Source organism: Haliotis rubra, unplaced genomic scaffold (assembly GCF_003918875.1).
Source record: "Haliotis rubra isolate DU_JTF1 unplaced genomic scaffold, ASM391887v1 Scf1010, whole genome shotgun sequence".
Lineage (NCBI taxonomy): Eukaryota > Metazoa > Mollusca > Gastropoda > Lepetellida > Haliotidae > Haliotis > Haliotis rubra.
In genome coordinates this window covers 223,160-238,161 of record NW_025764905.1, presented here as the reverse complement: position 1 = coordinate 238,161, position 15,002 = coordinate 223,160, and the positions used below count along the sequence as shown (strand labels likewise).

At 40.9% G+C, this 15,002-nt stretch overlaps 1 protein-coding gene across 1 annotated transcript; it reads left to right on the top strand.

The window, feature by feature from the left end:
- Window positions 1-3,251: 3,251 nt before the first annotated feature.
- LOC124269185 (acetylcholine receptor subunit alpha-like) lies at window positions 3,252-14,697 on the top strand. Its single transcript, XM_046704199.1, has 5 exons — window positions 3,252-3,303; window positions 6,368-6,501; window positions 9,064-9,173; window positions 13,198-13,532; window positions 14,372-14,697. The coding sequence occupies exons 1-5, from the start codon at window positions 3,252-3,254 to the stop codon at window positions 14,695-14,697; spliced, it is 957 nt and encodes a 318-aa protein (XP_046560155.1).
- Window positions 14,698-15,002: the final 305 nt, after the last annotated feature.

The window sequence follows — 15,002 nt, the reverse complement described above, 5'->3', positions numbered from 1 at the left end:
CATGATGTTGACCACTGGATGTCTGGTCCAGACTCGATTATTTACAGACAGGGGCCATATAGCTGGAACATTGCTGAGTGCGGTGTAAAACAACAAACCAAATCAAGCCGCTCGTGAAATGTTTGATCGGCGGCTATCCTTAAGGTGTGTGTAAAACGCCCCGCCTACAAATTCTATCGTATTAAATGACTATAGTCTTTAGATATACTAGATATATTCCAGCAATAACCCTGAACAACCCTGAAGTAGGTTTCACACATTGTATCCCTGTGACGAACCATAACGAGGTCATCGGCGAAATGATTTGGTATTTTTCTGTTGTTCAACGCCGCAGAAGATCAACTCCAACCCGGATCTTCACGGAACCTCGAGGCTTGTTACACCCGAAACAGGCACACATTGCACACACGGACCCGTGTGAAACGATGACGTTCACATGATAAGCTGCATGTTACTCTGTTGCTTTCCTATCATCACAAGAATATATGTTGGTGTAAAATCCTCGGAGTCAACTTTGTGTGCAGATTCTTTCAGTGTTGTCACAACCCCTAGTGTACAGTACACAAACCTGTGCACTTAAAACAACTCACTAACCCGTTGGTATATGACCAGATGGTGGCCACATGAATACGTGCAAACACCTAGTTGCGGGTACAGCAACGTGCAGTAAACTTGGACAAAGCACTGTGACTTTGTGTCCCAGTCCACCCAGCTGTGAATGGGTACCTCGTAAGGATGGGAAAACATTAACTCGATGCGCCTTGTGGTTCTCGAGTTATATGATCCCCAGGGAGTTGTCCTTGAAAATATGATCGAATATGATCCAGTGATCGAGAGGAAAATCAAATCGCTTTGAGCATGCATGTAGATGGGATGGACCATAGCGCTATGTAAATACCATTATAATAATATTTACACCGACATAGAAGATACCTAGATTAACATATATGATAGTCTACACATAAGTAGTGAGTGAGTGAGTCTAGTTTTACGCCGCACTCAGCAATATTCCAGCTATATGGCGGCAGTATGTTAATAATCGAGTCTGGACCAGACAATCCAGTGATCAACAGCATGAACATCGATCTGCGCAATTAGGAACCGATGACATGTGTCAACCAAGTCAGATAGCCTGACCACCCGATCCCGTCAGTCGCCTCTTACGACAAGCATGGGTTACTGAAGATCAATATTCTAACCCGGTATACACATAAGTAGACGATACCTACACCTACATAGATGGCATTACCACCCGTACACGGATTCCAAGCAGCAGCACATCACAGGGACCTATCAAGACAGAGTGAATGTAAATACGGGGTTACTCGGGTCGATGCATGTTAACAAATGGATTGTGTTCACATGTTATGTGGTTGTATGGATTTTTTTAAATATATATATGGCTTACCCGAGATTACGTGTGTTGCGATACAAAAAAATAATTCACTCTTGATTTTGTAAGTCCAGTAAGTTGTTGAAAAACCATTAGGACAGGGTTCTTGCCCGATTTTTTTATTTGATGAAAATTTAACTGTGGAATACATTTCGCAAAAATTACTAAGTAAATAACTAGTGACGTAAATAGTACACTTGAAAGATAATGGATGATGCTTAGTTCGTAGGATTTCCCGAATATATAAAGTATAATAACGGCCATACATAAAGCACCTGTTTCCATACACACTTGTGCATCCTCAAATCGCTAACACATTATTACTCCAGATAACCCAAGCTGCCTGTCCGGCACTAGAAGGTTATAGTCACATGACTTATCCCACCGGGTACCCATTTTCTGCTGGGTGAACAGAGGCAGTTTTTAACAAACTCACTGCCTAAGGTAAGACCACATGTATCATGTATCATTGTGGGCAGGACTGAAGTCCTAGAAACTCCCAGGAGTCAAGCTGCCAAACACGGTCACCCATCCAAAGACTCTTCGTGACCAACGTTGCTTAACTTCAACTGATTTGTGACCTGCGCTCTCTGCACAGGACCACACACCACCACATTTACACACTCAACGAAAGTGTAATGGACGAGTAAATAAACCGAACATGCATTGTTTTGCAATTGCAAACGTACCAATCCTACGTCATGATGCCAAGATTCTAAATTTTGTTTGTGTGGCACTAAAACAGCATACCAAAAGTAACAATAGATTTACCCTTGAACTTTTATAACTACCAACCTCACAGTTGCCACTTTCACCCTAATGACAAGAGCATTGCTTTGTCTACCCTTTTCTATATCATTATGTAAGTCCACTTGCCAACAGGTCATCTTTATAGTTTTGTCCATGTATATAGTTGTATATGAAGTTGATGCATTAAGGTAATGCATTGATAAGATATATATATATATATATTGTCCGAGTTATAAACTAGTCGTTCATAATTAGTCTGCCTTGTTAGAGGGGCATTTACTTGTTGGAGAAAGAAGTGAGAAAGGATAAACATGTATGTATGAACATCTTCTGTATTACAGTGAGAGCGACGTTTTGGTGTAGGTTATACCACCGTTATGTATGGAATCCTGGAAGGGACATTGTCGCGTTGTCGCATTGTCGCGTTGTCGCCCTCTCAAGTACAAGCAAAATTAACCAAAACGCGACACGCGACAACGCGACATTTCGCCCATTTGTCGCATTGTCGCGATGTCGCGTGTCGCGTTTTGAATAATATATTTTTTTTATTCCTACAAAGGGCGACAAAGCGACAATTTTCAAGGTCGCGTTGTCGCGCGTCGCACTATGTAAGATGTGTAAAAACAGCCTAAAATCATTACTAAAACGCGACACGCGACAATGCGACAACGCGACATTTTGATGAAATGTCGCGTTGTCGCGATGTCGCGTGTCGCGTTTTGGTTTATTTTGCCTCACTTTACTTGTTTTTGAGAGGGCGACAATGCGACATAGCGACAATGTCCCTTCTCGGATTCCATACAATATACCTTTAGCTTTGAATGGATCAATAAATAACTGTAACCAGGTTGCAATTATTTTAGTCGTTGTTAGCTTTGAACTTCATAGCATAACAAAGTCTCACTAAAATGCATGTTCCCTTTTAACAAAGTGCAAGATAAATAAAACCAATCGCGGCGCCCATTAACTCTTTTGTCGAAGAACCACGCATTATCTACAAAACAAATAACTTTGCTGAAACATTGTTGAAACAGAATTTCGTATTTGCTGTACTGAATGCGTCACTGTGATGCGTAGATACAATCCAGTGGATCGTCCCTTAGCCAGGATGTGTCTCCCAATCCTGCTGCTGTTCGCGTGGAAGTTGGGCGTTTATGCAGGTAATGACAAAGTTTGGGTTGTTTATTTAAACCTGTGAATAGTTACGTCAGTTGCCTGTTTTCTTACCCTATACACATGCATGTCAACAAGGCATCAAAACAGTGGATTTCAACACTCCATGACGACTTATCCAGTACATAACCTGACGGTGTAATACCTTTTGTGTTAGTAATCCGTGAAGATCCCTACATCAACCTATGCTTGTCTTAAGAAGCGACTAAGGAGATCGGGTGGTCTTGTTCGCTGACTTGATTGATGCAGGTCACCGTATCCTAGTTGTATTGGATAGATCAAAAGATAATGTCTACCTGAAAGATGAGTTTAATACTTTTCACTCACTGTACTTCAATATCAAATAGTGAACGGTTGTTTGATAACCGTATTTCTGATCAAGGAATGTCTTGATGTTAGCCCACTCTGTACATCAATATCAAAGGGTGAACTGTTGTTCGACAACCGTATTTCTGATCAAGGAATGTCTTGATGTTAGCCCACTCTGTACATCAATATCAAAGGGTGAACTGTTGTTTGACAACCGTATTTCTGATCAAGGAATGTCTTGATGTTAGCCCACTCTGTACTTCAATATCAAAGGGTGAATGGTTGTTTTACATCTGTATTTCTGATCGAGGAGCACCTCATCGTTAGCCCACTCTGTACTTCAATATATCAAAGGGTACGGTGAATTGTTGCTTTACATCTGTATTTCTAACCAAGGAGTATCTCGTTGTTATACCATTCTGTGCTTCAATATCAGAGAGTGAACGGTTGTTTTACAAATGTATGTCTTTTCAAGGAGTATATATACTACTAACACTTTGCTAAGGATCACAAAAATTCACAGCTTTAGATTCATAATTTGAAATTGTATCCATTTAAAAATGGATAAATAATAATATGGTAACCACTCTTTTTTAATCTAACCTTTTGCACTTGATTCATGAGAAACCATAAAAATGGTTTTCATGGCACCAATCAACCATTTTGCAAACCATAGAACGAGTCATTGACAAGTACACAACACCTGTCTGTAGCAAGTATGGGTTCCACAAGATGAAATGACACACTGAAACCTAGGATCCATGCTAACAATAAGCTTAGATATTTAAATCCAATTTGAATAGTATATTTGTTAGCTCTGTAGTACGACTGTATTTCTATTCAAAAACATATTTTGTTATGCCAACACTGTATGTCGTAATCAAGGAGCATTCTATCGATAGTGCACTGGACGTCATATCAAAGAGGGTCTGGCTCTTTCTAGTGTTCATAATCATCTCCGTCCTGGTAATTCGAAGTACGACGAAACGTGTGTGTTGGGGGTCACACTAGGTGTAATTATTTAGCACTAGGCCGGCTGAATTCACAAATGGCCGTTGCGTTATGCATTAATGAATCCCTTCAATCATGAGACATTTACTCCCAGAGAAAAAAATATATTTGAAAAATATTTATCTCCAAAACAAATCGAAATGGAAACCGGAACAATATTTAACTTCTGGAGCTCTGCCAGGCTAGATTTGCCAAATTTTTCTAGAATTGAGTAGGACTGCTATTTAATTTATTCTCTAGGGCCTGGAAGCAGACTACACTAATCGCCAAAAGAAACGTTACCCTCCATCGTTAATGACGGAGGTACCTATCTTTAGCTGGCGTTGTGATGCGTGGACGTCCACTTTTTGGTCTGTCTACGGTGACCCCAGTCTGTCTGTAGCGCTGAATAAGTCTTATAACCGTGATACGGTGGCATCCGAGGGCGTTGGGAACAGCATTGCATGTCGACCCCATCTGCACCATCCCAATGGCTTTTTCTCTCTCTCTTCAGCTGTTAATCGTTGCATATTTCTGGTACTTGTGTATCACATCATGCATTCTAGTTTCTCTTTATACGAGATAGAATCATTTTACACGTGAAATGGTTGTAAATACTGCTTGAATATTGCTACGTTTTGGCGACTGATATTGCTATTTGTACTTGTAAACCAAACGTCACTGTGTTCTTTAATCTGATTGGTTGAAAAACATGAGCAAATGGTATTCGATTCCCGGAAATTCGCTGCGAATTAATACATAAAAACATCGCTCACAGCATTGTATTGTTACGTCGTCAGCTGTGATGATGTCATTAAAATGATATTGTGATGTAAAGTCCGAATAAGCAGTTCCAGATGCTACCATGGGAGACAGCCGAAACGGCCGGCTGATGACATTGCACTGCTGTACCCGTACTCGATGTCAATGAGTGCAGACACAAAAAACGTGTGTGAACCTTTTGGTTTAAATTTGTGTTTACAATGTCGACAAACATCATGTGTTGGCCAATTTCCGGGTGTTATTGAGTATTTGAAGCACGGCAATATTTCATTTGAAACCCCCGGCTGACGCCGTCGGTTCCAAATGAATTCCCGTGCTTTAAATACTCAATTACACCCGGAAATTGGCCAACATATGACGTTTAAAAATGTTACTTTGCAAGCAAAAATGTTAACCAAGATAATTGTCGATGTTCCTAAACACTCTTTCACAATATCAAAGACACGTTTTACTTGTTTTCACTCATGCAAATCAGCAGAAAATGTTTTAAAAGACTGAAATCATAGGAATGATTCTTTTACAGTTTTACACACTCTGCAATAGCTGTTCCTTGCTTTAATAGCTGCAAAATCGTGACTTTAAATGGTTATCTTTGTTTTAAAGGGGAGTTATACTTCAACCTTTCTTTTGGACATCTAAATCACTGTTATCGGTTTGTTTCGGCATGGACGAAAATAGGACAATTTAACTCTTCTGAAACAGATGCATTTCACCTAAATATGAATCCATTTGAGAAATTATTATTGTGATTTGCATAAAGCTGTGTTGTTAAGCTTTCTTGTAAACTAATACCTGCTAACATATCTTTGATAGTTTTTAAGTAATTGATTAAGGTAGGAGGGTAACGTTTCATTTTTCGTTTAGTGTATGTGTTCTCGTGCCGAAGGAATAGAATTCATGAACATTATTTCATTATTTCCACGTCCCTGTATAGTGTATTTGTACTGGTTATTTGTACATTTGCTCCAGCCAGCTATGGCGAGGCCGTTCGACTACAGCAGGACCTGTTTCAGAACTACAGCGTCACTGTACGACCGCTCCTGAACCAAAGTCAGACAATAAGCGTCGCCCTTGACCTTCAGATATTCGTCGTCCATGGTCTGGTATGTGCACTCGCCCTTTGATAACTGAACTAAATACAGCCAATGATTTCCTGATTTCTATTTAGTGTCATCAAATTTAAATTTCATCAACTTAAGCTATAAAACATATATATATCATATTTAAATTTACCATCACCTCATCAAATTCAATCACATCATATCATTACACATCGGTCTAACATCACTTGAACATATCGAACCAGACTGTATCTACACGCATCTGCCTATCACCACCTCATCAGTTAGAACCACACACACTGCTCCAGCAAACATCGGTCTACCATCGTACCGATTTTCGTGGAGAGGATGAGTTTAATTTTATGCCGCTTTTAGCAATATTCCAGCAATATCACGGCGAGGGACACCAGAAATGTGCTTCACGAATTTTACCTATGTGGGGAATCGAACCCGGGTCTTTGGCGTAACGAGCGAACGCTTTAACCACTTGGCTACCCCACCGCCCCGATTTTCGTAGAGAAAGCCAAATACCAATGTAGACATGCAAGGTACTGAAGCATCTTGCTATGGTGTAGTCGTACTTAGTGTAATTTTGAACCAAAAGATAATACTTTTGAAAGGTGGTCAAAAGTAATGTAGGTTAGATATGGAATTAAAATTTCTCAGTTTCTAGCAGTATTTGGGATTGAGTCTCATCCGGTATTTGAACCCACACTCTCAGATTGAGGCACCTAACAGCCTGCGCAAAAAGAGTATAAGAGTATGGGTATAAGATACACCACAATAATTAACATGCATGCATATTATATGTTTGCAGGACTTGAAAACGCAGACAATGAGAACCACAGGACTCACTTATATGGTAATAATCACGTGGTGCCTAAGAGAGTGAATTTAGTTTTATGCCGCTTTCAGCAATATTCCAGCAACATCACAGTAGAGGCCACACACCAGGAATGAGATTCACACAGGTATACTGTAATAGAAAGGATTATCATTTTGTAACATTACAGCAACGTCACCGCTGGATACAACAGAGATGAGTGAGTGAGTGAGTTTGGTTTTACGCCGCTTTTAGCAATATTCCAGCAATATCACGGCGGGGGACACCAGAAATGGGCTTCACACATTGTACCCATATGGGGAATCGAACTCGGGTCTTCGGCGTGACGAGCGAACGCTTTAACCACTGGGCTACCTCACCGCCCCACAACAGAAATGAGCTTCCCACATTGTGCCCATGTGAGGAATCAAATTTTGTCTCTGGTGTGGCAATCGTTCACTTTAACCACTAGGCTACCCAACCACACCTTCGGTGTCTGAGAGAGGGCGTACGTGGGCGTATTGTTGCCAAGTTGTCGTCAAATGTCTGCGTGTGTTTGTCTGTTTATGTATGTGTGTCTGTATGTGAGTCTGTATGTACGTGTCTCTGTATTTATTTATTTATTTATTTATTTATTTATTTATTTATTTATTTATTTATTTATTTATTTATTTATTTATTTATTTATTTATTTATTTATTTATTTATTTATTTATTTATTTATTTAATATAGGATATGTATATAGCGCACATATTCACGCAACTGTTACATGCTCAAGGCGCTGTATGTGTGTGTGCGTGAGTTTGTGTGCGTGTGAGAGAGAGAGTTTCTGTATATGTATTTTGCACCTGCTGGATAGTCGTAAACGTTCCTCCAGGTTGTCTACGTGTAACGCAAAGGATGCAGCTGCAAATGTTATACCTCTTTTTCTAAATAAGAAACGTAGAGGAAATAAGATGTAATGTAGTTGAGTTGCATTTGAGTGGCCGGAGGCATGAGGTCAGTCTCGGTGACGTTGGTTGGTTGGTTGGGTAATCGTACCTACAAAACCTTGGACTTTGCCCGCAACAACAATCACTAAACCAGACTTGACTCACAGGCAAACTGTAGCGCAAATAGGGTTGCGCAACAAAGAGAAAATTACCAGTTTTTCTATATGCGAACGAAGCCTCCATTACCCCTGCCAGCTTCCGGTTCAACGGAGTGAAGGAACAGGGGAGTTAAATATACTTGTTGAATCACATGTCCTCCATGGGGAATACTTGCGGAGTTACCTTCCTTGCTTTCATTCAGCCGATACGCCAGTCTGAGTGCGTTTTGTTGAATAAGTGTTACGAAATTACGAATATTTTGACAATAATGACGGCAGATAAGAAAAATAAACTCCAACCGTTTAATGGTAAAATTAGGCAATGTCATGTTTCTTTTTAATTTCTTCTTATTCTTGTTCTTTCACGCCGTTGAAACGGAAGCCGACAGGGATAATGGAGGCGAAGAACGATTTTACATGCCACGAGTGGCGCTTAAAATTGCGAATTAAATATATTGTAAATGAGTAATTATTAAATTTGAGGTTTGAAATCTGAGAGCACAACCCTGTGAGGAAATGGGTGTCAACCTTAGATGGTGATATCTATTTTGATATTATAAATATTTTCCGAACCGAAGCGAGGGAAGCTAGACTATGTACATGCCGAACAAATTTAGCTAGTATATTGCATGCTTGTGTATTTCCTGGCACGGTCTCCTGGCACGATCTCTACATTTTGTACGTGTGTAGACCTGGCAGGACGAGATTCTGACCTGGAATCCAGATGACTATGGTGGCTTGTCTGTGATCAAGGTCCACAGTTCCAACATCTGGCTTCCAGATCTAGTAGCAACGAACATGTGAGTATTAATGTCATTTAGCGTTCCTACTGGAAACGATTCGTATTGCCCTTAGTATGGAACATCAGTTTGTTTTCGTGTGGGCATTGGGAGGTTTTCTCTTTACCCTGATTTGATCAGTATATCCATCCACTGACGCCAACAACTGCCACTGCCTGCGAAGGTTCGGGTTAGAATTTCTCTTTAAAAAATCATGCTTCTCGAACAAACGACTGACAGGATAGGGTGATCAGGGTACTAAATAAACGTGCCATCGTATCCAAAAGCGTTGGTATTGATGCTCATGATGTCAATCACCTTTTCAAAATTCATACCATTTTGAAGTTGAACCATGAATGTTTGGAAATGTATTATAATAATAGTGGATTTGTATTGCGCTTTTTCCATACTTGTATATTATGCTCAAAGTGCAGTGAAGATTGATCAGAAGAAAGCTTGTCGGAAAAGATTGGTTTGAGAGATGTTTTGAAGGCAGAACAGGTTTGACATTTGCGGACATCAAGGGAAAGATTGTTCCAGGCAGTGGTTGCAGCATATGCGAACGATTTCTTCCCATAACTGGAGAGTTTCACTTTTGGAACAGTAAACAGATGTTTGGATTCAGACCGAACTGTTCTGGTGGGACTATACAATGGAAGTAAGTCGCAGAGGCACTGTGGCGCTGTTTGAGAGTAGCATTGGAGTGCCAGACAAAGGAGCTTAAAGTCGATCCGTAGTTTTACCGGAAGCCAGTGGAGTTCTTGGAGGATGGGTGTGGTGTGGTTCGACATGGGTGACAGAGTGACAAGGCTAGCAGCTTTATTATGAATCCCTTGGACTCTGTTTAGGTTGATATTTGGAGAGTCGGCGAGAAGACTATTACAATAGTCCAGGGGAGAAATGATAAGAGAGCGAGAGAGTCAGCGTTTTCGTAGCTTCTTTAGTGAGACAGGGTCTGATATTGCCGATGTTCCTTAATTGCAGGTTGCAGACTTTAGAGAGGTGACTGCTTTGCTTGTCCAGACTAAGATCAGAATCGATATCAAACCCGAGGTATTTCACATGAGATGACAGAGGTATGGTAGAATTGTTCACTCTCATCGAGTGAATTTGGCATTTCTGACGCCTCTGTTATGGACCAATGAGAATTGCTTCAGTTTTCTCGGCATTGAGCTGATGTTGCTGATGTTGCCATGAGGTCTGGTGTAAAGACTGAACAGTGTGAATCCCAAATCCGATCCTTGTGGGACGTCGCATTGAAGTTGAACAGGACTAGATGAGATTCCATTGTTGACTACTTTCTGTGTTCTATCTGTCAAGTAGGATTGAATCCACTTCAGTGCCGATCCCCTAATTCCGAATTGTGAGTCAAGACGTGTCAAAAGGTTGTTATGATCAATCGTGTCAAAAGCTGCACTTAGATCAAGAAGAATTAGAACAGCAACGTCACCATTGTCCACACCACACCGTATGTCATTCAGAACTTTCAACAAGGCAGTTTCAGTGCTATGGCGAGGTCTATAAGCAGATTGAAGGGGTTCATGGAGATTGTGCTTGCTAAGATGTTCAGACAGCTCACAGCCTTCTCAACAAGTTTCGATACAAAAGACAGATTGGAGACTGGTCTATAGTTCTTCAGATTTTCTATGTCGAGTCCAGATTTCTTCAATAAGGGCTTGACTATAGCTGCATTGAAGTCTTGCTGCATAGAACCGGAAGTTGTTGATAGATTGACAAATTTGGAGATGGGAGGCAGCAGAATATCCAGATTGTCGTACATACAGCTACCGATGTATTTCCAATCTGGATTTTCTCCAAAGTCTCTCTGCTCTGCGTCTTTTACGTTTTGCAGCTACAACTTCTGTTGTGACATCCCATGTTGATTCATGACGATCAGGAATCTTCTTGATCTTTACCGGGGCATGCTTGTCAAGTAGCTCTGTCAAAACACGGTTGTACTGAGCAACAAGATCTTCACAGTTACCTGGAGGATTCAATATCAATTCAGAGTTTGTTGAGTCTTGTCTAAACGCCTCTATATCCATATTGCGGATGTTCCTGCAACTTATAGACTCTAGGGGACGAGGAGAGCATCACGGACACATTCCTCAGCGACCCATATCAGCACCCAGTCCAGGATATGTCCGGACTTATGTGTGGGGACAGTCACATGCTGGACGCAGTCATGAATCTCAAACAGCTTATTCATTATCTTCATATCAGCACTTTCGTTGTTATCAGAATGAAAGTTGAAATCGCCGAGAATTAAAAGTCTTCCATTTCTCTGACATGCATGCTCAAGCAAAGACTGATTAAACTTTAGCAATACCTGTTGTTATGAGACAGGGACATATTGTGCCTTTGAAACAGCATCACTACTGGATTAACTTGAAGTCTTGAAGAAGGATTTTCAATACAAGCTGGATAATGACATTATTGAACCAAGTCAAAGTGACGGAATTTCCCATTGTATTCTTGTGCCGAAGCCTGATAGAAGTAACAGATACTGTACCGACTTGAAACGTGTGAACACTGATTCTAAAACGGATTCTTACCCCATACCAACAGCCAGTGACTGCATCAACAGAATCGGTCAAGCCAAGTATATCAGCAAGATTGACTTCAGGAAAGGGTATTGGCAAATTCCACTATAAGGGATTGCCAATTGCTTTTCAGCTTTTGTGACTCCAGATGGACTTTTGTGATTACAAAGTTATGCTATTTGGTCAGAGGAATGCCTACATCGATGATACCATCACTCGTTCCATGGAATGGGACTAACACCTGAAACAGATCCATGCCTTCTCCAAAAGATTCATTGAAGCCAAGATGCCTGTAAATTTAGCAAGCAGACACAAATTTTATTCCGCCTCATAGGCCAAGGTCGGGTACAGCCGGTCCAAGCAAAGGTGGACTCTGTTTTTAAATTCTCAGTTCCTCAAAACAAAAAGGAACTTGTGAGATTTCTGGGAATGTCTAATTTTTTGTCACATTCGTGGTCTTGGTTGCAGGTCATATATCACATTGCTTTGTTGCTTGTTGGTTTTACATGTAGTTCTAAAGCCCCATTCACATGCACCTGTTTGTACATTTATGTATAAATACAAACATGAGCAAACTTTACATACGTGTGTAAATGTGTCATGTGAACGCATTTACTCACGTATGTAAATATACACTAGGAGCAAATTTACATGTGGTCAGGACCAGGTGCAAAAGTGTATTTAAACATGTGCAAATTTGCACTGTGAGTATATTGTATCATGTCATCTTCATTTAGGAGAAAAGTTACATATTCTGGAAGAAACACATCACATGTTGTCTGACAAACGTCATGAATGTATTTACAAACGGTGGACTTCATAAATTTCCCACAGTTCTATATTCTGAAGTTGAAACCATAAAGAATATTGCCTTTGCAACTTTCATTCTTACATCTAAAGGTTGGCGAACAGCTTGGTCACTAGCTTTTAAGTAATCCTGCAGTTGTGTGCAGATAAGATTCGTTCATTCGTAAATTATCATACCAGCCTTTGTCGTCATTAGTTTTATTCATGTTCTTCCACCAAACAGACTGTCTTTCTTTCTTTCAGAGAGGGACCGTGAAGATACGGGTTAGAAATGATTGCTGACTTGGTTGACACACGTCATCGTATCCCAATTGCATGATCGATGCTCATGCTGTTGATCACTGGATTGTCTGTTCCAGACTCGATTATTTACAGACCGCCGCCATTTAGGTGTAATATTGCTGAATGTGGCGTAAAACTATACTCACTCACACACATGACAGGAATGTGCCGTCTAACAAAATAAACTGTTTGTATTTTGTTAATATTCATTTGTACAAATATTTCTTTCGTTTTAGAGTGAGTGAGAAGAGATCATTGTGGGATGGAGAGAACCTTGCCAGCATTTCCAGTAATGGAACTGTCAATTTCAGCCCTGGATTCACTCTGGAGACATTTTGCCTAGTCGACATTCGCCTCTATCCCTTTGATACTCAGAACTGTGAAATCAAAATATATACCTGGATGCATTTCAGAAGTGAAATGGTCCTTAAGCATATTCCCATACAAGATGACACTGCTCTGACCCAGAACGGTGAGTACAACGTTCACATCGCTGAAGTTGAGAAGCACCCAATTTACGAGGCAATGGTGTTCAGACTAAAGCTCGATCGTCGACCTGTCTACTACATCCTGGTTCTCATCCTACCCATCTTCATCTTGTCCCTGTTGTGTATTGTCAGCTTTCTCATTCCTGCAAGTTCAGGGGAGAAGATGTCGGTTTCCATGACAACACTTTTGTCGTTCACAGTGTACCTGGGAGTAATTGACTCTGCCATCCCCAAAGTCTCAACATCCGTCTCTGTTCTAGGTAGGTGAAGGGTATGTACACCTTCAGTATATGTAGTTGATTCGCTTGTGTTTTTTCAATGCTGCACATTGCAATATTCCAGCTAAATGAAGGCCATGATTCCTAGGGTAGAGAGTTAACTTGCTGAATGTTAGGCTGAAACTTTGTACATCTATCGTAGCGCTCGTAGTTGCCCTTATGGGTCACGTCCCTTTCACGTCCCCCCTATTATACCGCCACGAATTGCTGGAAAATTGATGATGCGTCGAAAAACAATATTCAATCATTCGTATTGTCCCATCTTTGTCTCTGCTATTGATCAATCAGAATTCGGTTCGGGTGGTGGGCGAGCCTTGGGGTTAAAGCATTCGCTCATCAGACGAAAGGCCCAGGTTTGATTCTCCGCATGGGTACAATGTGTGAAGCCCTTTTCTCATGTCCCCCACCGAGATATTGCTGGAATATTGCTAAAGCAGCGTAAAATGCAACTTACTCGCTCACTCAATCAGCGTTTCTCACATTTCATAAGTTACATTTGCTCCAAAATGGCTGCGTTCAGTCAAGACGATCTCATCATGGTGATCTAAGACAAACGAAATCAGCCACCATTAGGAAGTTCACGAGTTTCGTAAATTTCGTTTCTAACAAGAATTTGTGTATCATTCGTGGATGTGATCGTATCCTAATTTTGGCATGCAGTGGATGATTAGATCCCGATTCAATTTACATCTGTGGGCTGTGGGCGAATACAAACACCCAATCGCCTCTTGGCGGTAACAGGTCACTGTGAACACTGCTGACCAGAAACCCGGTCGTTTCAAGCTAATTTCTTCTTTAACACGTATACTTTATTCTTTCAGCCGTGTACGTAACAGCCATGCTGTTCCTAAGCTTCGTTGCAGTTCTCGGAAATGTGTGCATCGTCCTGCTCTACTTCGAAAAGGGAGATAATGCAACACCACAGGGGGACAATCCAAACAATAACAATGACAAAGAAAGGGCGAATACTGGCAGCAGAGATGAACGCTTCGTGTATGGTGTTTCTGGCGAATCAAGAGAAATTCGAAAGGAAAAACAAACCCAGCCTATTCACAGGAGGGTAAATATCTGCCTGTTTTGGGTGGAAGTGGCTCTACTGTCAGGGACACTTGGCGCAGTTTTGTTGGGTTTCCTAGATCAGATCTAATGTTATTCTTTAGACTACAGCTTGTTTAGCTTGACCTGAGCTACTCTAGATATGCATTACCCGGGAGGTCAAATGGCACAATTGGCAGGTCGAGTTAATTTCATTAAATAGGGGAGCAGAGAATGTTATTAACATGTGTGATGTTGCTATTCGGACCAGGGTTGCACTGGAAACACCAGTTGCTGCTGCCTAAAAGCTCGAATCGGAAACATTAAACCATCTGTACCTACTTTTTAAAGAGAGTTAGGACATTGCTGACGATTTCTCGACACTGAGATGTCAAACGGCGCCCTTGACTCGGCTGT

Coding starts and splice junctions, on each gene's coding strand:
- LOC124269185 (XM_046704199.1), top strand. CDS start 3,252: ATGTGTCTCCCAATCCTGCTGCTGTTCGCGTGGAAGTTGGGCGTTTAT. Junction 3,304..6,367: donor GAAGTTGGGCGTTTATGCAG/GTAATGACAAAG, acceptor CATTTGCTCCAG/CCAGCTATGGCGAGGCCGTT. Junction 13,533..14,371: donor AACATCCGTCTCTGTTCTAG/GTAGGTGAAGGG, acceptor TTATTCTTTCAG/CCGTGTACGTAACAGCCATG.